This window comes from Salmo salar, chromosome 22 (assembly GCF_965601325.2).
Source record: "Salmo salar chromosome 22, fSalSal1, whole genome shotgun sequence".
Lineage (NCBI taxonomy): Eukaryota > Metazoa > Chordata > Actinopteri > Salmoniformes > Salmonidae > Salmo > Salmo salar.
In genome coordinates, this window is record NC_138312.1 from 49,481,176 (window position 1) to 49,508,958 (window position 27,783).

Genomic DNA, 27,783 nt, shown 5'->3' on the forward strand with positions numbered 1-27,783 from the left:
CTTTTCACGGTGTTGATGTACTACTGGGCGGGCGCTGAAATGACATGAGGACAAAAGTTGTCCCGTTGGAATTGTAGTCCATATTATACTTCAAGTGGTCCAGGAAGCTAGTTAGTTTCTCTTTATCTGAGATTCGCAAGGACAACCAGTTGTTGGAGGGAATTTCGCTCCTCTTTTCCATTGTTAGACACAAATTGAAGCTGCCAAGAGGCAAGTCAGACCGAAATAGTCCGAAAATGCCTCCCATCGACAATGACACCGGGAGGAATGAACTAAAATCTCGGATACAGGAGCTTATTGATTCTAATCAAGTGTTGGTATTCAGTAAAAGCTACTGTCCATTTTGTGTGAAGGTAAGTCCAACATATGCGTTTACCTTTTGTCTTAACTGGCTGGCTAGCTAGCTTTTGTCTTACTTATTTCTCCCGCGAGTAAGTTAGCCGCATTCTCCCGCAAGTAACATTAGTTGGCTGCAAGTAGAGTTCTTCACGGGTCCACCCAATCGGGTCTAGACCCGGACCTGTTAGGATACTAGTCGGGTCTAGGGTATAGCTATGTAGTTATCTTGGGCTAACGTTAGAAAACTTAACATAACTAACTTTTAGTTGTCTTTTGCTACTAACAAGTGTTTTAGCTTGCCGTTATAAAAATGTATTGACTGAGGCACCACTCATCTCCCCGTTGTGGGTATCTAAAGCTAGCTGGATGACTACCACGCTGGCTAGCGAGGTACATCGCTAGTAATAACCAATAGATAACCGAGTCGACAGAACGACGGGGTTCAAGCAGCATATCTGTTTTTCTTTCCAGGTAAAGGATCTGTTCAAGGAGCTGAACGTGAACTGCAATGTGGTGGAGTTGGATTTAATTGGTAAGGAGTTGTTCCCAGTATGTGTCAAGATTTTGTCTTGAAATACCGGTGTACTCCGCACTGTATATTCTCAATTTATGCCAGTCACACCACATGTAGTTATCATTGATTGGTATGATCACAATTGTACCAACTAGGTCTGTTGGGGTGACTGTATTATCGGCAGTCACGTCACGGTAACTAGGCTTCTCCAAAACTGCGCGCTGATTAGTAGCCTACCAAACTTGCCTGGTTCTCAGCACGTTATTGCCCCTCTAATCACTCGGACATCAATGCAAATTAAATCGAAAATCAAACACTTAATGAGAGCCCTGGCATTGAGTTTGAGTGGAATAGGACCTGTTGCGCAGGGAGAGCCAGCTCCACATAGCTGGTTGATGCATGGAATGAAAGTGTTCCTATAAGACCATGTTGCTCAACATTTCTATAGGCTATGCAGTTGCATGAAGAAATAGTTTTGATGGCTAGATGTACTATTGTAAAGTGGTTGTTCCACTGGATATCATAAGGTGAATGCACCAATTTGTAAGTCGCTCTGGATAAGAGGTTCTGCTAAATGATGTAAATGTAATGGCTCTATCTAAAAGTGGAAGAGCCCATCAGCTTTCTATAGGCTAGGCCTATTATTTGTCACAACTTTCCTAATATTAAGCACATTGCTTCGCTTTACAACCAGAGTAGTCTACCTGGCAGGCATGAAAATGAAACACAGGAGAAGTGTACACTATTCACTATTCAAGTGCATAAGGGTTGTCCACCCCACACACCCTGTTATGACAGGTGCATGATAATGACCTAATCAAAACTAAATTCACCCATTTTATTTAGTATATGTGAAGAAAATTAGTAACTGCATAATAGTCAGCTGGGTGAGAATATTATCACTTGTGAATGATGCCCAGTGTTTTTTACTTTTCAAATCATTGTTGCATGCATCTTGTAGCCTAGCCCATAGGCATATATTTTTTGATAAGGTTTGCATCACAACTAAAGTGGCCAAATAACTTGAAGTGTAGCCTATAGGCATGGGACCCCTGGAACAGTGTTGGAGAGCCCATAACCTACAGAACCTAGGGAATGTGTTCTCATAAGCCCACGGAGTCGCGTGTGAAACTGAGTTTTGACTGGCCGCTATTTATAACAGGATCGCAGCTTTCTCGTACTGCTATATTAAGCACATAAATCCAGTGTCGCCTACCTGGCATATTACAAACGTAACCGAACACAACCTCCATTCACTATTCCAGTGCAGGTTAAGGATGATGTGTATGTAGATATTTTTGTTGTTGGCCATTTGAAATAAAAAATATTCCACATCATTATTAATAAGACCAGATTACATTGAGAATAGCCTGATGGGTGAGAATATTATCGAGTGCTTGTCAAATTGTGAATGAGAGACTGATGAAGTATGTGCAGCCTGCACAAGAAACAGAGCAGAGCACATACCTTTTCATGAGACTATATGAGGATTTGAAAAAAAAAAGTAATCTTTCTACACTTGCAACGTTGGATTTTAATAACAGTGATGTTATATACTCACACACGTTTTGGGATGTCATTGAATTGCCTTCAATTGAAGTTCCAAAGGTCTTGAGTACTCTAAGGATCAACGAACATACAAACATTTGCAGTACATGTTTTGAATGGCGTAACATAAAAATACACTACATGACTAAAAGTATGTGGACACCTGCTTGTCAAACATCTCATTACAAAATCATGTGCATTAATATGGAGTTGGTCCCACCTTTGTTGCTATAACAGCGTCCACTCTTCTGGGAAGGCTTTCCACTAGATGTTACTTGGAACATTGCTGCGGGGACTTGCTTCCATTCAGCCACGAGCATTAGTGAGGTTGGGCGATTTGGCCTAGCTCGCAGTCGGTGTCACAATTCATCCCAAAGGTGTTTGATGGGGTTGAGTTCGGTTCTGTGCAGGCCAGTCAAGTTCTTCCACACCGATCTCGACAAACCATTTCTGTATGGACCTCGCTTTGTGCATGGGGGCATTGAAATGCTGAAACAGGAAAGGGCCTTCCCCAAACTGTTGCCATAAAGTTGGAAGCACAGAATTGTCTAGAATGTCATTATATGCTGTAGAGTTAAGATTTCCCTTCAATGGAACTAAGGGGCCTTGCCCAAACCATGAAAAACCACGCCAGACCACTATTCCTCCTACACCAAACATTACAATTGGCACTATGCATTTGTCCATCAGACTGCCAGATGTTGAAGCGTGATTCATCACTCGAATGCGTTTCCACTAATCTAATGGCGGCGAGCTTTACACTACTCCAACCGACGCTTGGCATTGCGAATGGTGATCTTAGGCTTGTGTGTGGCTGCTCGGCCATGGAACCCCATTTTATGAAGCTCCCGACGAACAGTTATTGTGCAGATGTTGCTTCCAGAGGCAGTTTGGAACTCGGTAGTGAGTGTTGCCACTTTAATAACTCTACCTACATGTACATATTACCTTGACACTGGTGCCTCCTACACATTGACTCTGTACCGATATCCCCTGTATATAGCCCCGCTATTGTTATTTACTGCTGTGCTTTAATTATTTGTTATTCTTATCTGTTACTTTTTGGGGGATTTTCATAAAACTGCGTTGTTGGTTAAGGGCTTCTAAGTCAGCATTTCACTATAAGGTCTACAACTATTGTAATCGGCACATAAAACATGATTTTATACACCTGTCAGCAATGGGTGTGGCTGAAATGGACAAATCCACTCATTTGGGTGATGTAGTACATGTATAGGACCTATTATTGTACTTAGCTTGTTTACTCAAGCTCACCTTTTAGCTTTTCCTTATGGCTTTGTCTGCTATTTCTTAAATGTCGACAGTTGATCGAAAGGTAAAAAAAGGCTAATGGGTGCCTTTTTTGCAAATATACACTGTTTTTACGTAGTGAAGATGTTATGTTTTACCACTGTCAACATTAGCTACGGGCCACCACAAAACGTGCTGAGTCGCTCTCTCGTTCTCCCCCCTGCCATTTGATCTCTCACCAGTCACAGCTGTTCTGGTATAAATACACACTGTGTATTACATAACTATTGCTCTGGCAAATACATAGAAAATATTTTTCAGTACTGAATTATGCAGTTTATTTAAACACGCTCTGTTTGTTTGCAGAACCAAAGTACATTTACATTATAGACTGCACAGGCTGTCAGCACTTAAGTCATGTATATGACTAGTGTACATGTCAGCGATATGACAGGAAGAGTAGGATGAATGATTAATTTCATGTAAGTGTAGCTGCTATTCTGCTAACATCTCTTAATGCTTGTGTCTAGAGGATGGATCAAACTATCAAGAACTGCTGCTTGAGATGACCGGGCAGAAAACTGTCCCCAATGTCTTCATCAACAAGACACACGTCGGTGGTTGTGACAAAACAATGAAGGTATGGATCGATGTAGCAGCTTTCATGAACCACAGATCATTCTCATTTCACTCGTGGTTTTGCTAGTGCCACTGACTTTAGAGTTTTGAGTTCATCCTGTCTTGATATTCAAGCATACATAAAACTTGGCAAAAATCTCAGGTTTTGGCAACAAAAGATATCTTTGTTATTCATAGGTTCCCCTTGTATTTTAGAGTGTGGTAGATTATGCCCACCACAGGCTTTAATTGTGTTGCAATATTACGAAAGAGTCTTTGTCTGTTTGCCAGAAACAAGGGTTGAGTGAATCTATTTGGGTCAAGTGTGGTTAAGCCGATTTACATCTAAATGCACTACATTTGTCTTTTTACATCAAAATGGCTACTTAGGAACACCCAAACCTAGTCTTCTCTTCCCTCTACACTGAGCTGCGATTTAGCTAATGAAACAATTGTTTTGCCTGGTCATGCTTTGCATAAGCTGGCACTTTGTCAGCATGACACAATGGTGTATATTTCACTTGAAGCCACCAACATTCTCCTGATACATTATAATCCTGACAATATCACCACGTGTTCTGTCTCCTGCCCTTTTCTAACAAATGCTGGTTTATTTCTGTCATGTGGCACGGAGAATATCCCTCCGGCATGAATGGTGTCAGAATCGCTGTTGAATGTAGAATACCTTTTTTACATTTTAGTCATTTAGCAGACACTCTTAACCCTAATTGCTCCTATAAGTTGCTCTGAATAAGTGCCTTGCTCAAGGGCACATCGACCATTTTTTTTTTCTTCACCTAGTCTGCTCAATGATTCTAACCAGCGACCTTTTGGTTACTGGCCCAACGTTCTTAACCGCTAGGCTACCTTTCGCCACTTGTAGCCATGCACACTTTTCAATAAGACCCATTTTGGGACCATAAATTAGCATGCTGGTATCCTTACTGTATTACACTTGTCTATTTCCCACCAGAAGCAGAAAAATGTTTGTGCCCTTTTTAAGACTGCTGGGTTAATATTGTTTTCACCATTGTGTCTGACCACCTGTCGTCCTCTTCTCAGGCCCACAAAGATGGTGTCCTGCAGCAGCTGCTGTGCGGAGAGAATAAGGTATACGACTACGACCTCATTGTCATCGGGGGCGGCTCAGGAGGCCTAGCATGCTCAAAGGTGAGAGCCTCCCAGATAACGCTTTCAAAACCAACCTTACCTCCAGACCTGCACCTTTCTAGTGTAGTATTGAGGCCCATGAAGGAAGGCTGTAAGTCCAGTCCATCATTGGCTCTGTCTGAGAACGTTACTACCTGTACAAGCCATGTGTCCTCTGTCCTTGTTTCTTCAATTCCTCTCAAAGCGCATTGGAGGAGAGGGCCTAAGGTCCTTCCTCTAAAGAGCTTGGAGATGAAGTTAGGACGGAGGAAGCAAGAACATGATTGCTAGTAATGTTTTCAGACAGCCACGGGGAGGATTTCAGATGGCTCATTATCGTAGCAATAAAACTAAGCATATAAGCTGAGCTAGTTGACAAGTGGTTGTCTTAATCAAGTTGTCTAAATGGCCGTCTGCCCTTTTGTGCTTCTCCTGGCATAGGAGGCAGCGTTGCTTGGCAAGAAGGTGATGGTGTTGGACTATGTGGTGCCCACGCCGAAAGGGAACACATGGGGTGAGTAGAGCTTCACGTGTCACACTCTTCAGTTGACATTGAAGAGTTCAGTCGCGTGCATCAAACATACCCCCTGCTGCAGGCCCACCGAAGCCCAAATCAAAATGGCTTGCAGAATTCTGCTGTTATCAGTAACAACATGTCTGCATGTGTCAATGTGGATGAAAATTAAATCTCCAAATGTGTGATTTTGTGTTTCTTTGGTTCGGGACAGGCCTGGGCGGCACATGCGTGAACGTGGGCTGCATCCCCAAGAAGCTGATGCACCAGACAGCCCTGCTAGGGACTTCCATACAGGACGCTCGCAAGTTTGGCTGGGAGTTGCCGGAGGAGACAGGTAACAATTGGGTTGGCGTCTGGCTCAAAGGTCAGCAGTTTAGGTTCCAATGTCCATTTTAGTCACTTGGAATGCATGCCCAACACTAGAGACGGGCATGAGTACTCGAACGGACGTCAAAACTCAATCTCTAACCAGTGATAACAAAAACATTTAAGTACTGTAAAACTATTTGGTGGAGTGTGCTTTGTGGCTTGAAGACAACAGCTGTGTTCCAATAGTCATACTAACTGTACTATTTGTGACAAATTGAGTACATAGCATGCTTATTGGTCATAGTATAGTCAGTATGCCTAGAGTTCCCGGATATCGTACTACAGTCACCAAAATACCAAGTATTACAAGCAGTCGACACCATTTCCGTGCGTCACAACGTTTTCAGATTTGAAGAAAATGGCGGAAAATATGCAGCCGAAGTCCAACGAGAGTGGATACATATCCACTGCTTCAACTAATTATTACAAATGTTAAAATGTTGAGCAATGTAATTACCTTTCAAATAAGTTACCTTAGGTTGGCTGACAAGTTTTTAGCTACGCTATTCTTACAAACCATATAGCATATCATTACAGCAGTATGTACCGGTATGTTATCTAGCTACCTAACATTAGTTGGCTACTAATACATCAAACTAGGGCTGGGCGATATGGCCAAAATATTATATCACAGTATTAAAAAATAAAATAAAATGTGGATGGTATTTGACTATTTTTATTTTTTGAATAATAAAAGTTGTACATTTGCTTTTTGAGTAGTGAGTGATCCTAGGGTGGCAAAACACACATTCTAAGTGATTTCAATGAGTCTTTCTCCATTCTGATTTGTTTTATACTGTTCAATTCAACTTCAACCAAAACAAATTTCAGCACTTTTATCATTTCTGCATTTCCTGCACTCAATTGTAGTGGTGGAAAAAGTACCCAATTGTCATACTTGAGTTAAAGTAATGATACGTTAATAGAAAATGATTCAAGTAAAAGTGAAAGTACCCAGTTAAATACTACTTGAGCAAAAGTCTAAAAGTATTTGGTTTTAAATATACTTAAGTGTCAAAAGTAAATGTACTTGAGTATCAAAAGTGAAAGTATAAATCATTTCAAATTCCTTATGTTAAGCAAACCAGATGGCACCATTCTTTTTCTTTTTTAATTTACGGATAGCAAGGGGCACACTCCAACACGTCATTTACAAACAAAGCATTTGTGTTTAGTGAGTCCTCCAGATCAGAGGCAGTATATGTCAAGAGAACATACCTGGTCAAGTGCTTGAATTGGACCATTTTCCTGTCCTGCGACGCATTCAAAAATGAAATGTAACGAGTACTTTTAGGTGTCAGGGAAAATGTATGGAGTACAAGGTCCAGTATTTTCTTTAGGAATGTAGTAAAGTAAAAGTTGTCAAAAAATAAAGTACAGATACCTACTTAAGTAGTACTTGAAAGTAGTTTTACTTAAGTACTTTACACCACTGCTCAATTGAGAATTTCCACACTGCCACGTAGGGCTGCACGATATGGGCAAATAATCTAGGACTTATTTTTAACCAAATGTTCAATTGTGATTTGACTTGACAAATTTGTGAAAAACTGTTGGAATCATGGAAATAGAATGACTGTTCTATGGTTAGAATATAATAGTGGGCACTTTGAATACAGTGTTTGATATGACAACAAATTAAAATGCCAGGGAGGAGTTATTGTAACAGGCTAGGAACTAAAATGTTGATAAGTGTTTCCTAGGAGACCCTATAAGCTTTGGCTACATTGCATGTTCTCTCTTAGCTACTTCATGTAGCTAACATATTCTTGCTTTGCATGTTCCTATTTGATTTAGAAGATACTGTTGCACAAACAACATGCTGATTTAGGCCTACACCATCACTGGTATTATTAAGCTGTATAAGCTAACTACGTTTGCTTTTACACATTTATTAGCTAGCTAGCTATTAGCATTAGAGGCTAACAATTAGCGTCTCACAAGATGTAGGGCAACTTCCTAAGAAAAGACAAACTAGCTGTTTGCTGTTGTAAGAAACACAAACTAATAGTGTCATTATAGAACACTAGTCGATTAATATTAAGAAGCAAAGTGAAAACAGCACTGTTGTTGTCAACATTGTTGCATGTGCTGCATTGACCATGCAGACTGAACGCAAGTGTCGTGGTTGAGGAACATCAAATACGCTCCTTGAGTGACAGGGGGCTTGGCTAGATTGTGGAAAGTGGTGCGGAGAGAGGGATGACTCAAGTAGCGAAGTAAACTATAAAAATGTACATTCCACATGGCGTATCACATTTAACAAACCAAACATTCAAATACCGGTATAGAAGGTAAAGTAAAAACCCAAACCGGTCCCTGCACCAATACCGCAATACCTTATTTTATGATATACCGCCCAGCCCTACATAGAACTTGCCAGAATATTAACTATACGCTATCTAACTACCCAATGTTTATTGACTTGACTATTCCCGTCATTCATAGTTTAGTGGTATAGTCGTGCGTTCTCAATGGACATTCGGGTGCATTCGTAAATTTGCTCTGGCTATCTACTTCGATTTCAGAGCACTCTCGTCCGAGTGTGCCAGAGCACAGAATAACTGATGATTTTACGAACGAACACTCAACACCAGTTGAATATGGCCGGTGTCAGTTTGCAAAAAAGCGTAATTAAATTGTTGCCAGCAGCACAGTTGGTCACCAACGCTCTAGATAACTTAAACAGCCTAACCAGCTCTGCTAGGGCGAGTAAAATTGTCTCATTTGTGTCTTGCAGTAGCTAGCCAGTTAGCTTAGGTGCTTGACTGCGGTTGTGAGGTGCGTCCAGTGACACTGCCTGGCAGAGTGAAACGCTCTGAATTTACAATCTAAAAACGCTCTTAATTTACGAACGCCCAGAGTGCACTCTGGCACTCCAGATTGGATTTTAATAACACACCCAAAGTCGTAAAATGTCTAGCTAGTAATTTGCTATGCTAACAAGCTAGCAAGAGATTGCATAGGAACAGCATCAACTTCTGGTAGACATGCGAAGCGCTAGTACGCTCAACTGAATGGATACCGTTCGTTTACAGTATACTAAAATGAACTAATTGTGTGTGTGTGTAGTATGGGTAATCAAACACAGCTAAAGTTAATTTGCTTTGACTCTAGTGTTCCATTTGTACATGTGCATTTGCAGACACAACAAAAAAGAAACCAAGGCAAGCATCACAGTTCCCTTCACTTCTCACTCCCTCGACACGCATGCGGAGTTTGCACACAAGCTCCCATTAGGCCTACAGAAATAAATGCCTATTAAATATGGTGGGCATAAAAAAATGCCTTTAACTGGTGGGATACACAAGCTACATTCCTTGCCAAATAACAACAGTTTCCAACAACGAGCTGCAGTTTGGAATAATTCTATCCCATTTATTTTCCGCTTGGGCTACTTTGCAAACTGCTAGTGCCATTTTCAGAATTGGTTAGCCTGGTCTATAACCCCCTAAACATAGACAGGTTCCGCACTGAAAATGTGCAAAAACATGATTTTGATAAGTGTATTTTCCTCAATCGTTAAGCCTAGGCCTACTCACCAAACAAACATGTTGTGGCTGTAATTCAGCACCATGCAGTGTTCCATGTGGAAATATTCAACAATTTTTGAAAATTCCAAAGAACAGGCAGAATAAACTAAATTGTACGCCTGTAGGCATATAGCGAAAGGAAGACCAGATTTTGTTTTGTAACCATGAAAGAAATTGCATTTCAACGCTCCAAACTAAGCCCCGTTTCATATGATCAGCCTTTGAGAATAACTATTCCAGACACGCATCACTTCGCACTGGCAACTTTTTAATTTGGAAAAATATTTGGTTGTATTTTATTCTGCTATATTTCATGTGTTTTGCTATTAACATTAGAGGCTGCTGAGGGGAGGATGTAATGAAATGGCATCAAACGCATGAAAACCATTTGATGTATTTGAATCCATTCCGCTCCAGGCATTACCACAAGCCTGTCCTCTAAGGTGCAACCTCCTGTGTTGCTATGTAATAGGTTTGTCTTGACAGTGATAAGGGCTCGGAAAATAAGTGTGTCTTATCTGCTAAATTAACAAAACAAGGCTATGCCATTGCACAGCCACAGTCTTCAAGCAAATGCCACTGCTGAGGTTACTGCCTTTTTGAAGATTGTGTTCCATAATATAACCAGTTGATATTAGGGTTTCAATAAATTAATCTTAAATGGCTCTTGCCTTTTTGACTCAATATACAGTATGAGGAAATTAAGGTTTGTAATCGCTAATGGTTATGATAAATTAGGCATTGTTATGTACTGTTGGCGTAGATAAATGGCCAAATGTTTTTTTTCTTCCAGCCAGGTCTTGCCTTTGTTCTAAAGTAGATCTTTATCCCCCCCCCCCCCCCCCCCTTCCGAGTACTCTGGAAAACATTTTTATAATGTGAGTACTCGAACAGTCAAATGTCAAATGCCCATCCCTACCCAACACATGGCCTCAACCAAAGTAGTAAGGATATTGGAACAGAGCAATGGCCAGTGCTAGGAATGAAACATGTGAAGGCATATGTCACTTTTTGATTTGAAAACATTCTTGTTTAAGCCCTCTTCATGAGCCTGAGGTAACTTAACGTCACAAATGTCAATGTTACATTTCCAGTGGAGTACTTTTTCAGTAATGGTAGTAAACAACTAAAGACTTGTTTTTGTGGTCATTGTTGACTTTGAAATGCTCATCTGGTTCTTAGTGAAGCACAACTGGGAGACGATGAAGACGGCGGTGAACAACTACATTGGCTCGTTGAACTGGGGCTACCGGGTGGCGCTGCGCGACAAGAACGTCAACTACGTCAACTCCTACGCTGAGTTCATTGAGTCGCACAAAATCAAGGTGTGTAGGCGCTTCGTGAGTTTACAAGCAGATCTTTGACAACAGTTATTAATGAATTGACTGCCTTTCATTTTCATACGAAATTGACTCTTCCAATTTAACCCATTTTAGAAGGCAGTCAATTCAGTATGAAAATGGATGTGAACTTTTTAGATGCAAAGCACATGATGTATTCTGAAACTGGATATTAACTTGTGTACGAGAGAAATAAATTAGTGAAGTATGTTTGACACTGTACTTACCCACTCCACCTACCAGGCGACCAACAAGCGAGGGAAGGAGACCTTCCATACGGCCGCAAAGTTTATCCTGGCGACAGGCGAGAGGCCGCGTTACCTGGGCATCCCCGGAGACAAAGAATACTGCATCACCAGGTGAGACCCTTCCCTCCCAGCACACCGCAGGCATTATTTAACCCACAATCCATTTAGACTGCTGTCCAGCGAGGGGAAAGCCCTCATCACCACAATAGAGACAAATGCACTGCAGGGTTGTATTCAGTAGTGCACACTGTGGCGAAACCGTTTGCAAAGGAAATGGGAAAATCAAGTATTTGTAATTGGACAAGATCAGGTGATGCCTCCCTGTTTGGATGTGTCCTTCCGTTTGGAGTCTAGTGAATATGACCCAGCTCTAGCAAGACTGTACAGATTAAAGCATTTGTCTGTAATGCTGACGTGTCTGTGTGTGTATTATGCATGCATACATATACAGTTGAAGTCGGAAGTTTACATACACCTTAGCAAAATATATTTAAACTCAGTATTTCACAGTTCCTCACATTTAATCCTTGTTAGAATTCCGTGTCTTAGGTCAGTTAGGATCACCACTTTATTTTAAGAATGTGAAATGTCAGAATAATAGTAGAGATTAATTATTTCAGCTTTTATTTCTTTCATGACATTCCCACTGGGTCAGAAGTTTTACATACACTCAATTAGTATTTGGTAGCATTGTCTTTAAATTGTTGAACTTGGGTCAAACGTTTCAGGTAGCCTTCCACAAGCTTCCCACAATAAGTTGGGTGAATTTTGGCCCATTCCTGAGTCAGGTTTGTAGGGCTCCTTGCTCGCACACGCTTTTTCAATTCTGCCCACACATTTTCTATAGGCTTGAGGTCAGGGCTTTGAAGGCCTCTCCAATACCTTGACTTTGTTGTCCTTAAGCCATTTTGCCACAACTTTGGAAGTATGCTTGGGGTCATTGTCCATTTGGAAGACCCATTTGCGACCAAGCTTTAACTTCCTGACTGATGTCTTGAGATGTTGCTTCAATATATCCACATAATTTTCCTGCCTCATGATGCCATCTATTTTGTGAAGTCCCCCAGTGCATCCTGCAGCAAAGCACCCCCACAACATGGTGCTTCATGGTTGGGATGGTGTTCTTTGGCTTGCAAGCTTCTCCCTTTTTCCTCCAAACATAACGATGGTCATTATGGCCAAACAGTTATATTTTGTTTAATCAGACCAGAGGACATTTCTCCAAAAAGTACAATCTTTGTCACCATGTGCAGTTGCAAATGGTAGTCTGGCCTTTTTATGGCTGTTTTGGAGCAGTGGCTTCTTCCTTGCTGAGTGGCCTTTCAGGTTATTTCAATATAGGACTTGTTTTACTGTGGATATAGATACTTTTGCACCTGTTTCCTCCAGCATCTTCACAAGGTCCTTTGCTGTTGTTCTGGGATTGATTTGCACTTTTCGCACCAAAGTACGTTCATCTCTAGGAGACAGAACGCGTCTCCTTCCTGAGCGGTATAATGGCTTCGTGGTCCCATGGTGTTTATACTTGCGTACTATTGTTTGTACAGATGAATGTGGCACCTTCAGGCATTTCGAAATTGCTCCCAAGGATGAACCAGACTTGTGGAGGTCTATAATGTTTTTTCTGAGGTATTGGCTGATTTCTTTTGATTTTCCCATGATATCAAGCAAAGAGGCACTGAGTTTGAAGGTACGCCTTGAAATACATCCACAGGTACACCTCCAATCGACTCAAATGATATCAATTAGCCTATCAGAAGCTTCTAAAGCCATGACATCATTTTCTGGAATTTTCCAAGCTGTTTAAAGGCACAGTCAACTTAGTGTATGTAAGCTTCTGACCCACTGGAATTGTGATACAGTGAAATAATCTGTCTGTAAACAATTGTTAGAAAAATCATGCACAAAGTAGATGTCCTAACCGACTTGACAAAACTATAGTTTATTAGCAAGAAATTTGAAGTGGTTGAAAAACAATTTTTAATGACTCCAACCTAAGTGTATGTAAACTTCCGACTTCAACTATATATATATATATATATTTATATATATATATTTATATATATATTTTATATATATATATTTATATATATATATATTTTATATATATATATTTTTTATATATATATTTTATATATATATATTTTATATATATTTTATATATATGTATTTTATATATATATATATTTATATATATATATATATTTTATATATATATTTTATATTTTATATATATATTTTATATTTATATATATATTTTATATTATATATATATTTTATTTTATATATATATTTTATATATATATTTTATATATATTATATATATATATATATATATATATATATATATATATATATGCGCGCATACTCACTCACTTTTCTAATTTTCACCACAGGAAGCCTTGTAATTCAGGGTACTCATTTAGTAAGGCTATAATCTCCCACTGGTCTAAACACAGGATTCCCAGAAGATTACCCTCTGCTGCTGTAGACTGGTGTGTTGTCATAGGAACAGACCCTGATAGAACCTGCTTTAAATGGTACAGAGATGGCTATGTCTAATGGTTGTATTGTGACCTATGGCTGTCCCTGGCAAAAAAAATCATCTTGGTTGACCAAGAGTTGTCTGTTCTTTTGACAATCTATTGGTCGACTTTTTTTAAACATGTATTTTTCTGTATATAAACACATCCCATGTGCTTTAATCAAATTAACTATCTGCACTGAGCTTGTCTGATGCTTTAAGCTGTTTTGATGAAATTAAGACAAATGACTAGAGGGAATGGCCTGGCTCAGACTTGCTGTGTTAAAAAGAAAATGAGAGAAAGTGACTGAGTAGCACCTGTTGTCTCCCTCTCCTCCCTGCTGCAGCGACCACCACAGAACGTTAACAGTTTATCGCGCTGTTCGTGTTGCTGAAGCTGCAACAATTTTTTTTATTTTTATTATTAGTCACAAGTTCCAAATACAACAGGTGTAGACCTTACAGTGAAATTCTTACGTACGAGCCCCTAACCAACAATGCAGTAAAAAAAAATGAATAAGAAGTAAAAGTAACAAGTAATTAAAGAGCAGCAGTGAAATAACAATAGTGAGACTATACATAGGAGGTACCGGTACAGAGTCAATGTGTGGGGTCACCGGTTAGTTTAGGTAATATGTACATGTAGGTAGAGTTATTAAAGTGACTATGCATAGATGATGACAGAGTAGCAGTGGTGTAAAAGAAGGGGGGGGGGCAATGCAAATAGTCTGGTAGCCAATCGATTAGGTGTTCAGGAGTCTTATGGCTTGGGGGTAGAAGCTGTTTAGAAACATCTTGGACCTAGACTTGGTGCTCCGGGTACCGCTTGCCGTGCGGTAGCAGAGAGAACAGTCTATGACTAGGGAGGCTGGAGTCTTTGACAATTTTTAGGGCCTTCCTCTGACACCGCCAGGTATAGAGGTCCTGGATGGCAGGAAGCTTGGCCCCAGTGATGTACTGGGCCGTTCACACTATCCTCTGTAGTACCTTGCAGTTGGATGCTCTCAATGGTGCCGCTGTAGAACCTTTTGAGGACCTGAGGACCCATGCCATATCTTTTCAGTCTCCTGAGAGGAAATGGGTTTTGTCGTGCCCTCTTCACGACTGTCTTGGTGTGCTTGGGCCATGTTAGTTTGTTGGTGATGTGGACACCAAGGAACTTGACGTTCTCAACCTGCACCACTGCAGCCCCGTCGATGAGAATGGGGGTGTGCTCGGTCCTCTTTTTCCTGTAGTCCACAATCATCTCCCTATAGGCTCTTGTCGTTGTCGGTGATCAGGCCTACCACTCTTGTGTCATCTGTAAACTTAATGATGGTGTTGGAGTCGTGCCTGGCCGTGCAGTCATGCATGAACAGGGAGTACAGGAGGGGACTGAGCACGCACCCCTGAGGGGCCCCTGTGTTGAGGATCAGAGTGGCAGATGTGTTACCTACCCTTACCACCTGGGGGCGGCCCGTCAGGAAGTCCAGGATCCAGTTGCAGAGGGATGTGTTTTGTCCCAGGGTCCTTAGCTTATTGATGAGCTTTGAGGGCACTATGGTTTTGAACGCTGAGCTGTAGTCGATGAATAGCATTCTCACATAGGTGTTCCTTTTGTCTAGGTGTGGAGTGCAGTAGAGAGTGCATCACCTGTGGATCTGTTGGGGCGGTATGCAAATTGGAGTGGGTCTAGGGTTTCTGGGATAATGGTGAAGCACTTCATGGCTACAGACGTGAGTGCTACGGGTTGGTAATCATTTAGGCAGGTACCTTAGTGTTCTTGGGCACAGGCACTATGGTCGTCTGCTTCAAACATGTTTGTATTAGACTCAGACAGGGAGAGGTTGAAAATGTCAGTGAAGACACTTGCCAGTTGGGCAGCGCATGTTCGCAGTATACGTCCTGGTAATCCATATGGCCCTGCGGCCTTGTGAATGTTTACCTGTTTAAAGGTCTTACTCACATTGGCTTTGGAGAGCGTGATCACACTTCCGGAACAGTCATTTCTGACTGAAAGTTGTTACCAAAATTTGTTTAGGAAAAACCTTCCCTATTCCCTCAACACTTGCTCTCTTTACGTGACACGTCTGCGTCACATGCACGTCACCAATAGGGCCTGACCTATAGCATGTCAGAATTATATCAAACCCTTAACACTAATGTGTGACAGCAAAATGGAGAGGACGTGACAAACTCGAAACGGGGGAATGTTTACTGGTTGCTCATGAGGTAAATAGGAAGTCAGATGTGTGGAATAAATTTGACTAGTTGTGGAAAATACTTGAGATCAAGAAAAAGGTAAGGAGCAAGCGCTGTGTGCATATTATGTGTGCGAAACGGGTTACTACAATATTTTTTCTGACCGTTTGGAACAATGTAAACAACACTGAATTATAAGTGCTTAGGCCTATTTATTGTTTACACTAATTATTCAATGGTTGCTTTATTTTAAAACTAAATTGCTTGATTGCATTTCAAGTCATGAATCATTCATGCTGTGTGATGACATGAACAAATTAATGATTGATACAGTATTTAGGCTACTGTAAGTATTGAAATATTAGGCCTCAGTAAGTTAGTGTTAAGACTAAATCGGATGCGGTCTTAGGCCTACAGCTCAATGGTGGTTATACAAGGCTGCTGTGTTTTTCCGATGTGGTTGCGTGAGGCTTGGTGCTCACGGAATCAGTAGGCTATTAAACAAACACTCAAACAGAAGCAGGATGTGGATTATTTCTGTAGATGTATATGTATGATTTATAAAGCCAGGCACATTTGAATAGTCAGGCTATTGATTTATAGATTCAATTAAGTTCGTTTCCTCTCTTCTCACTTTTCTTAGACAATTAAAGGCAATGGATGTTTTCTCGTCTCTTAACTCCGCTGTCTCCTCCGCCGCATTGTTCTCAACACCAATATGCTGGTAAAATGTGCTATTATGCACATAGCAACATGGTCTAGGAAATGGCGCCAATTCAACAGCGCACTGGTGTGTTTCAGAACCGTGGACAGCGACCGCTTTCCAACGTGGGCGAAGGCGCATTTGTTATAAAATAATATACTTTTTTTGTGTTGCATAATATAACATATACAATTTCAGTAGCGCGTCTTAGTGATGGACTGTGCCATCCCCATGTCCTCCGCAATGGATTAGTCCATTCAGACAGGTGCCAATCAGGCAGGTGTCTTGTACACCATGATTTAATAAAATGTTTTGCTACTGCTCGACTAAAGAAATCTTGGTCGACCAAACAATCGACCAGTTCACTAAATGGGGTCAGCCCTAATTGTGGCTGAATAACTAAGTTCTCAGATTACATACTTATCTACTGGTCTCATAAAGACCCAGGCTCATTTCAGACTACATAACCAGTCTTTTTGTGTATAGTTTGGGAGATTAACTGTTGACATTTTAAGGATATAACTTTGTTTAGTGAATCAATCTGACATTCCAAGTATTTCACATGCTTATTGCAGAAGGAATGGGTGAATTTTGGCATTGATACATCTAAGAGCTTTATGGTTTTAACGGAGGTGCACTCTGGCTGCTCTTCCTGTGTGTATCCATCCCTTTCACGCAGCGACGACCTGTTCTCTCTGCCCCACTGCCCTGGCAAGACCCTGGTGATCGGGGCGTCCTACGTGGCACTGGAGTGCGGGGGTTTTCTGGCGGGCCTGGGCCTGGATGTGACAGTCATGGTACGCTCCATCCTTCTGAGGGGCTTCGACCAGGACATGGCCAACCGTGCCGGCAAGCACATGGAGGAGCATGGTGTAAAGTTCCTCCGGAAGTACGTCCCCGTCAAGGTGCGTGACTTATCTACTACCAGACCTGGGTTAAAATCCTTTTTGAAATCATTTTTTTTAGCTTTTTGCCTGCCTGAAATGCCAGGTGGGTAGTAGATATGGGTTCCATTGCAACAGGTAAACTCAATGAAGTACAGCTAGTATGTAAATAATTTCAGATAGTGTTTAAACCTAGATCTGTGTACAAGGACATTGTGTCTTTCCTCAGCTGTTATGGCTTGGAAATGCCTGGTACTAAATTGCTCTGTCATCAGGGAAGTTGTGTAATATTTTGCTCTCTATCTAAAGGGTTGTCATCAGTTTAAGTCTAACTTTGATGGCTGTTAGCCTGTAAGGGCAAACTGAATGAAAAACCACGTGCTCTTTCAGAAAAAGATGCCTTCAGTTCGCCCGGCCCTGGCCATTGTAGCATTAAAGACATTTTGTAACTAGATACAAATACCTTGCATACAATTTATTTTATATTTTTATATTTTTGTGTGTGTGTGTGTGTGTGTGTGTGTGTGTGTGTGTGTGTGTGTGTGTGTGTGTGTGTGTGTGTGTGTGTGTGTGTGGTGTGTGTGTGTGTGTGTGTGTGTGTGTGCACACGCCAGGTGGAGGAGCTGGAAGCAGGTACTCCTGGGAGGCTGAAGGTGACAGCCAAGAGCACGGAGGGAGACGAGACCATCGAGGGAGAGTACAACACTGTACGTACCATCACCGTAATGCTCAATATCCGATATAGGTTAGGAGTCCCAAAGTAAATCTAGCACTTATCAAATCAAATGTATTTATATAGCCCTTCGTACATCAGCTGATATCTCAAAGTGCTGTACAGAAACCCAGCCTAAAACCCCAAACAGCAAGCAATGCATGTGAAAGAAGCACGGTGGCTAGGAAAAACTCCCTAGGAAAAACTCCCTAGAAAGGCCAAAAACCTAGGAAGAAACCTAGAGAGGAACCAGGCTATGAGGGGTGGCCAGTCCTCTTCTGGCTGTGCCGGGTGGATATTATAACAGCACATGGTCAAGATGTTAAAATGGTCATAAATGACCAGCATGGTCAAATAAATTACTGAAACTAAGAGTTAAATCTGAAAATATACTACTTAAACATGTTGCATTAGGAATTAACTCTGCAGGGTTGTCCATCTTAGAGCATTTGTTAAAACAAAAATTTGTCAGCAAAATTGAATAATTCCTGCTTTGTTTTAATGATATGCTACAGCTGGAGAAATGTCCTGTTAACCAGGTGACTTCCTTCTCCTCACTCAGGTGTTGATAGCAGTGGGGCGCGACGCCTGTACAGGAAAGATCGGCTTGGATCAAGCCGGGGTCAAAGTCAACCCCAAGTAAGTTTCCTTCCTTTTTATTTCCTCTCCCTTAGTTCATTCATCCACTGATTCGCACTTGCAGCCGTCACCAAGGAGATGTAGACAAGGCGCTGTGTTTTGTGTGTGCCTGTACCTTTAAGACTTCAGTCATGGTGATTCAGCACTATTGCCACCCCTGGGGGGGGGTGTGTGAGAGAGACATGAGAACTGACACTGTTGGGATTTTTGTGCTTCATTAGTTTACTCCAATTAGGGGAGGGTTAGGGGAAATAATAAAGGAAAATATATTGAATGTCTATGTATGGGAATTGGAAATGATGCAGACAATTACATTGTGGCTTCTATCAATATTATAGCTGATCCACCCCCTAAAGTGCTTTGTAATTAGAGAAACTCCCTTGTGCCGGGGTGGCAAATAGCCTAGCGGTTAAGAACGTTGGGTCACTCTGGATAAGAGCGTCTGCTAAATTACTAAAATGTAAAATGCTGTAACATTAGGACACAACGCTATCTTAACCTCTATGGGCTAGGTGGGACGCTTGCGTCCCACCTACTCAACAGCCAGTGTAATCCCGTGGCGCGATATTCAAATACCTCAAATGCTATAACAAACATATGACTATTTTACACCATTTTAAAGACAAGACTCTTGTTAATCTAACCACACTGTCCGATTTCAAAAAGGCTTTACAACGAAAGCAAAACATTAGATTATGTCAGCAGAGTACCCAGCCAGAAATAATCAGACACCCATTTTTCAAGCTAGTATATAATGTCACATAAACCCAAACCACAGCTAAATGCAGCACTAACCTTTGATGATCTTCATCAGATGACAACCCTAGGACATTATGTTATACAATACATGCATGTTTTGTTCAATCAAGTTCATATTTATATCAAAAAACAGCTTTTTACATTAGCATGTGACTAGCATTCCGACCGAACACTGCCGGTGAATTTACTAAATTACTCACGATAAACGTTCACAAAAAACATAACAATTATTTTAAGAATTATAGATACAGAACTCCTCTATGCACTCGATATGTCCGATTTTAAAATAGCTTTTCAGTGAAAGCACATTTTGCAATATTCTAAGTAGATAGCCCGGCATCACAGGGCTAGCTATTTAGACACCCAGCAAGTTTAGCACTCACCAAAGTCAGATTTACTATAAGAAAAATGTTATTACCTTTGCTGTTCTTCGTCAGAATGCACTCCCAGGACTTCTACTTCAATAACAAATGTTGGTTTGGTCCCAAATAATCCATTGTTATATCCAAATAGCGGCGTTTTGTTCGTGCGTTCAAGACACTATCCGAAAGGGTAAATAAGGGTGACGAGCATGGCGCATTTCGTGACAAAAAAAATCTAAATATTCCATTACTGTACTTCGAAGCATGTCAACCGCTGTTTAAAATCAATTTTTATGCCATTTTTCTCGTAAAAAAGCGATAATTTTCCGACCGGGAAAGCGTGTATACGTACAAAGAGAGAAAATAAAAACATCTCGTGCACGAGCCTGAGTCTCAGAGTACTCTGACCAGCCACTATCCAAACGCGATAATGTGTTTCAGCCTGGGGCTGCCTCGATATCATTCAGCTTTTTCCCGGGCTCTGAGAGCCTATGGGAGCCGTAGGAAGTGTCACGTTACAGCAAAGATCCTCAGTCTTCAATAAACAGAGCCAAGATGAACAACAACTTGTCAAACAGGCCACTTACTGTTCAGAATCTTCTCAGGTTTTTGCCTGCCATATGAGTTCTGTTATACTCACAGACACCATTCAAACAGTTTTAGAAACTTTAGGGTGTTTTCTATCCAAAGCCAATAATTATATGCATATTCTAGTTACTGGGCAGGAGTAGTAACCAGATTAAATCGGGTACGTTTTTTATCCGGCCGTGTCAATACTGCCCCCTAGCCCTAACAGGTTAAAAACCTTGGGCTTCTTCACAATCATGTAAACTGGATTGAGGATGATGTGTTTTTCATGTTCGTAACATGGTGTTTGGTTATGAACGGGTCAGCCTTAAAGTGCTTTAGGCCATAGGGATAAGACAATCGCATGAGCCAGGTTTAGGAGTGACTGCACCTCTGAGTCAGTCATGTGACTGGGACCCTAGCAGCATTTTAACATGGGGCTGACTGACACACGGCTAAAGGGGCACCAGGGTTGCACTACGTGTCGTTTACGGGGTTGCACTAGGTGTCGTTTACGGGGTTGCACTAGGTGTCGTTTACGGGGTTGCACTAGGTGTCGTTTACGGGGTTGCACTAGGTGTCGTGTAGGAGGGATTATTGACAAAGGAATTGTCTAATGAATAACAGAGAAATGACTCGTTTTTAATGTGACTTGAGAAGTTGTTCATTGTGGTATAGAATTCTCTTGTATAGACGCGCACACACACATTCTGTCCAAACACACTCTAGACCTGGTCGGAGTTGTTTTGCATGGTCAGATATCAGATTATGCAAATACAATGGCACACTGGTTTTTCCAGGATCAAAATGGGGTTTAGGTGATGGGTGTGACGTGGGCATAGCCCACTAAAATGCTGTCATTTTTAACGCTAATTTTGCCATGGGGCTGAGAACATTTGCATTTTTAAAGCTAACTTTATTCAGTTCACAACATTTGCCATGGTTTGTCGTGTTCCTATAGTATCTGAATTAATTTCAGATTCTCCCTGACTGTTTCGTTATTTATTTTGGTGATTGTTCTGTTATTAAAAAAATATATATATATATATATATATATATATATATATTTTTATCTATCTCTCTACATGGGGATCTAAAATGAGTCAGATGGGAGTCGCCAGTCATGTTCCCCTCGCTAAGCTTCCACGCTTTCTCCGCCTTCCCCAGGAATGGTAAGATCCCGGTGAACGACGAGGAGCAGACCAACGTGCCGCACATCTACGCCATCGGAGACATCCTGGAGGGCAAGTGGGAGCTGACGCCCGTGGCTATCCAGGCTGGCAAGCTGCTGGCACGCCGCCTGTACGCGGGCGCCTCGCTCAAGGTAATTGTCAGACAGCGGGCCTTCAATTTACCCCCTAGGAGTTGCCATTTTCTATTGGTAGACCATAGCAGATTGACAGTGTGACCCTCTGGTAGTACTGTCTCTGTCTCTGCTTTGAGGAGATTAGCTTGTTTCTTTCAAATGAAAATATGGATGTTGGCCCTCGTTGGTGTTATGTGGTGGGGTCTTTGCGCCCCACCTACAATGTATAAACTAGAAGAAACCATGTACAGTTTTTCCCTAGCTTCTATTATACAGTAGGATATTTTGCCTGGTGAACCTCTGTGACACCGCCTGGTACAGACAGTAAATTGTTACTAATTGCGGTTGAATTTTGTGTGCAGTGTGACTACGTGAATGTTCCCACCACGGTGTTCACCCCTCTGGAGTATGGCGCCTGTGGGCTGTCTGAGGAGAAAGCTATGGAGCTGTACGGCCAAGACAACCTGGAGGTAGCTACTGACGCAACACACGCTCCACTTCCAGCCTAGTGGTAGCCGGGCCTAAAATGAACACCCTGCCAAATACGTGTAGATTTTGGGATTGGCGGGTAAGAATGTCTAATTCACCATCCATGTTGGTGGGTGGTCACACTTTGAGCTCTACAGTGGTAGTATTTCATAAAAATAGTCAAAAGTCAAGTATGGCCACATGTGAGTTGTGATTTTATAGCAAAATAAATGCTGCAGTAGATGTTGTCGAAGTATTTCTGCCATTTTGTTTCATATTTGGTAATGCACAAAGAAATAAGATTCCTAACATTATAGCTATACCTTCTCGTGCAGCAACACTGCCTGTCTGGGGGGCTGTGCGCGCAAGAAAGATTTGTTTTTAGAAGCAATGCGCATTAAAGTTGGTCTAATTTACTGAAGTATACTGAATTGATACTTTCCTTGTGTTTCTTGGCTATTTATACTGAACAAAAAAATATGAACGCAACATGCAACAATTTCAAAGATCTTACTTGTTAATACCAGGAGATCATTAAGCCTTAAATGTATGTGAAATCCATAGATTAGGGCCTAACTGGGCAGGGATGCAGCCATGGGTGGGCCTTGGAGGGCATAGGCCCACCCACTGGGGAGCCAGGCCCAGCCAATCAGAATGAGTTTAACCCCACAAGGGCTTTATTACAGACAGAGATACTCCTCTGTTTCATTAGCTGTCCGGGTAGCTGGTTACACGTTGTGAGGCCGGTTGGACAACTGCCAAATTCTCCAAAATTATATTGGAGGTGGCTTATGGTAGAGAAATAAATGAACATTCAATTATCTGGCACGCTCTCAACTTGAGACGTGTGGCAAAACTGCACATTTGAGTGTTTAAAAAAAAAATGTGTCCCCAGCACAAGGGGGACAATTAAATTATCATGCTGTTTAATCAGTTTCTTGATATGCCACACCTGTCAGGTGGATGGGTTATCTTGGGAAAGGAGAAATGCTCAATAACACGGATGTCAACAAATTTGTGCCCAAAGTTTGAGAAATAAGCTTTAGAAAATTTGATGGGATCTTTTATGTCATCTCATGAAACGTGGGACCAACACTTTTACATGTTGCGTTTTTTATATTTTTGTTCAGTATCCATTATGTAAGCTACGTTGTTTTTCAATGTTTGAGTTTGCTTCTACTGCTAGCAAAGAGACATCAATTGGCCTCTGCTATTGAGATTCCTCATAGGCACACATGACTCTAGGCCCCGTTACCTAGGTAAGCTTAAAGGGGCAGCTGCGTTTTTGTCTCTGTGATATTTTGGTTAAAAGACAGGTCACATAAAATTTTATTGAGCAATATACCACATTATCTTACTAGTAATATATTTCTTGTTTTAGAAAGATTACTAAGCATGTCAATCTTTAAAAAATAATGTCAAAAAAATTGTAATTATGGAAGCAAAATTGGCTGGTTAAAAAAATCTGAGTGACTGGTAGATATATATATTTTTATCTACCTGCCACAGTGGCTGGTAGCCAAAGTTAGTTTTAGGAACCTGATTGGTACTTCAGCCACATCGCACACACCCGCAGCCACTGAATAATACATATTGGACCGATATCAACTGACATTTTGGCTCTGCTCGCATATGCACTCTAGCTAGCATACCAGTTGAAATGTGGACACTGGAACAAAGCCATTGACTCACCAGCTAAAACGGCTAGCTATTAGACAGTGGAAAACCAGAGTTCTGGTTCTGTGTTCACTTATGATTTCTATCATTTCTTTCAACTTTTCTAACTGATACTTAACAGAATTTTTTTCCCCCCTTATTAATAAAATACATGTTATTCTTCCATTACGGTATGTGTATTTAATGTCCTTGTTAACTGTGTAGGTGTACCACAGTCTCTTCTGGCCTCTGGAGTTCACCGTCCCCAACAGGGATAACAACAAGTGCTACTCAAAGATCATCTGTAATAAACTGGACAATGTAAGAACACCCTCTTTCCAAACTTACCTGACTACCTGTTTTAATTCATAGATACGGCAATTATTGTCACCTATTTTGCCGTATAGAGTTCAGACTTTCTCACATTGAAAACAGGGTGTCTGGGAGCCAGACAAATGACATTCGCATTGTAAATGAGAACTTGTTCTCAACTGGCCTACCTAGTTAAATAAAGGTGAAAAAATGGAAATGGGAACAGAAGGCTTCCACCCTGACAATGCGAACCTGTTGTCACTTGTTTCTGAAAGCTATTCTAGAATAACTGACACGTATGTGAAATTCAATAGCCCATGTTGAAGACGAACACAAGTTCCTCCATGCAGGGTCTGGCTAACATAACAAAATAGATCAAGTGTATCGGTAATGTACTATCAGACCCTGTAACACCCCTCTCTCTCTCTCCCTGCAGGACCGTGTGATCGGGTTCCATTACTTGGGGCCCAATGCGGGAGAGGTGACGCAGGGCTACGGCGTGGCCATGAAATGTGGCCTGACCAAAGAGCAGCTGGACAACACCATTGGCATACACCCCACCTGCGCTGAGGTAAGACTGATCCCAGACCAGCTGCATTTGATTTGAGTTGCTCCCCCCCTCACTACAATTGGCGTTGCAAGCACTATGCTCTACCGACTGACCCCCCCCCCATATATTTTATTTATTTATTTATTTATTAGTGGCAGGTATAATAAGTCCCTCCACGGTGCAAAAAAGTGGTTTCATACTCAGTGAGCCCCCAGGCCCATGTTTCCCAGGGTTAACAACATGCGTTGTATATTCATTATATTACAGTGCATTGTGTTACACCCTCAACTTATTTCACAGATTCCTAGGCCAAAGTCTGTTTAATCTTTTAGTTTATTTTTTTTAAATAACAAAAATATATATTTACATTTTAGTCATTTAGCAGACGCTCTTATCCAAACCGACTTACAGTAGTGAATGCATACATTTCATTTCATGCATTTTTTTTGTACTGGCCCCCGTGGGAATCGAACACGCAACCCTGGCGTTGCACACACCATGAGCCACAGGGAAGAGAGGTGTGTGTGTGTGTGTGTGTGAGAATGAATGAATGAGAGATCTGGCCGCGGACCCCTGCAGTACTTTGTCCGGGGACCCCACTTTGAGAACCCCCGTTATAGGTAACTACGTAATGTTCAAGGCTAATGTCATCAGTATTTCGTGGAAAGCGCACCCTCTATCCATCTCTATGGTTTGAGCTTTGCTCGCTTGGCTCTGACCTTTAAAAACAATTATAATTATATTGCGAACGAGTCGTGCCACCTCGCTACGATGCAGAGCTCAACGGTCTTTCTGCTTCTCTTCCAGATCTTCACCACCATGGAGGTGACCAAGAGCTCGGGCGGTGCCATCACCCAGACGGGCTGCTGAGGTTAAACCCTGCTTGTTTAACGGGCTGTCCTGTTCTCCATCTTAGATCTCTCACCTCGTAGCTCTGCGCCAACCTGGCCCCCTCTAACTCTATACCCAAGACCAATCGCTTCTCAGGAAAAACCAATAAGGTGATCAGAAACTGGGGGGGGTCTGAACGGATGAAACCACAGATTTGAGAATAGGGGTGGGGAACTAGTGGGTCAGTATAATACTGTCTGAAAGATTGAGCCAATAAATGCTCTGAGGGGGCCTGTAGCGTGGACATAAAAGGAAACATAATATGAGGTGATTAACGATCTATGGGACAGCCTGCTAGATAGCGGGGTTACTCTGCTGCTTTCACAAGGCACCCTGTGTGTGTCTTCCTCAGAGGTGCACCACCCCTCTCTAGGGATGGGTGAGTGCTGTTTGACGTGCTGGCCCTTAACCCAATCACTGTGGTGGGCTAGAACCGATGTCCCTCTGTCCAAAGACACCAGGGGTGAACCGAACCCTTCGTCCAAACTTAAACACACACATATATATATATATATATATACACACTTGCGTATAATGACTCATGTAGTATGTTAACAACAGCTGGCACACATCCAGGGTTTGACTGAATGGATACAATAATTCTCTGATCCAGTGTGGTGGAAACGCCTGGTCATTTTTACTCGGTGGAAGTTAACTATTATGTCCTAAGATATGTTTATTCTCTTTTGTCATCACGTCTCTTCTCTGGCAAGCCATCAACATTCCAGGCATTATTTATCATCAGAAGTGTATATTGTCCGATATCTCAGATATTGAAATCAAGTTTAATGTGGGGCAATGGATGTTTAAAAATATATATTTTTAAATATCAGTATTTCTCATGGTGTCGAACTTGCCGTTTCTCAAGTGTTAACCAAAGTGTTACCAAAAAGGTGCATGTAGGAGAAGTCAAAAGAAAGAGCCTCTGAACCATCATTCAAATCTCTGTCCTGCTTCAGAAAACACTGTTAGTAATTCCAATGACTGAATACATAAGACATGAATTGTAGTGATTTATCTTATATATTTGACACACATGCACACACACTTTAAAAGTTTTCAGTGGATAATTAAATAAATGCTTCTTTTGTATCAGTTTGATCTTGCTGTTTTGTTTGCCTCTGCGTTGTGTATGTAAAATGTATCCTATCTGGTAGAGGACAGTATTTAAGAGTTATTTTCTGCCTACAGTTGAGCAGTGACACCGGTCCAAATGTATAAATGACTGCTTCACTGGTATCACCGTTTTTGTAGATTACTTTTATTAAAGTCTTGAAAGACAATGTCAACATGCAAACTATCGTCTTGACTCTTGTTTGTGTCAGTGAAATTTAAGATGTTACTTTTATTTTTGCTTCTATCATGAAACGACCTGTTCCGTGTGGTTGATGTGGTAATCTTGTGCATGCGAGACGAGCATGTCCGGTTTACAGGAAAGTACCTAAGGAAATATCGAGTGTTTGGGCGTTCCTTAGCAACCTGCCTCTTAATTTCCTGAGATAAGATCAGAGTTCATACCCGGGAATCGGGTGTGTAAAAAGTCTTATCAGTGTGCTATGACGTTTCCTCCTTACTGGAAAGGACTAGCAATGTGGCTTACACTCAGATCAGTTTGTCCTGGCACAAACAGATCTGTGACTAGACTATATCAGCACCTCATTACTTGCATATCATAAACCATTAGTAGGTGTATTGGGAGGGGGAAATATGTATATTGTCCCAATTATTCTTCAACCTGTACATTTCAGAAATTATATTATATTGAAACATTTTGAACTGAGGTACATTTTTAGGAAAACCAATATTCTGTTTGCTGAGAACTGTTTTTCAGTACAAGGTGGGT

The 27,783-nt window shown here is 41.3% G+C and overlaps 1 protein-coding gene across 1 annotated transcript; it reads left to right on the forward strand.

Annotated features, from left to right (window-relative positions):
• LOC106583642 (thioredoxin reductase 1, cytoplasmic) lies at nucleotides 1-27,237 on the forward strand. The gene is made up of 16 exons (XM_014168053.3): nucleotides 1-353; nucleotides 811-871; nucleotides 4,183-4,292; nucleotides 5,333-5,440; nucleotides 5,861-5,933; nucleotides 6,148-6,270; nucleotides 11,021-11,163; nucleotides 11,422-11,537; nucleotides 17,514-17,739; nucleotides 18,333-18,425; nucleotides 18,993-19,069; nucleotides 21,925-22,081; nucleotides 22,426-22,533; nucleotides 24,413-24,508; nucleotides 24,936-25,070; nucleotides 25,857-27,237. The coding sequence occupies exons 1-16, from the start codon at nucleotides 237-239 to the stop codon at nucleotides 25,917-25,919; spliced, it is 1,806 nt and encodes a 601-aa protein (XP_014023528.3). The 5' UTR covers nucleotides 1-236; the 3' UTR covers nucleotides 25,920-27,237.
• Nucleotides 27,238-27,783: the final 546 nt, after the last annotated feature.

Coding starts and splice junctions, on each gene's coding strand:
- LOC106583642 (XM_014168053.3), top strand. CDS start 237: ATGCCTCCCATCGACAATGACACCGGGAGGAATGAACTAAAATCTCGG. Junction 11,164..11,421: donor TTGAGTCGCACAAAATCAAG/GTGTGTAGGCGC, acceptor TCCACCTACCAG/GCGACCAACAAGCGAGGGAA. Junction 17,740..18,332: donor GGAAGTACGTCCCCGTCAAG/GTGCGTGACTTA, acceptor TGCACACGCCAG/GTGGAGGAGCTGGAAGCAGG.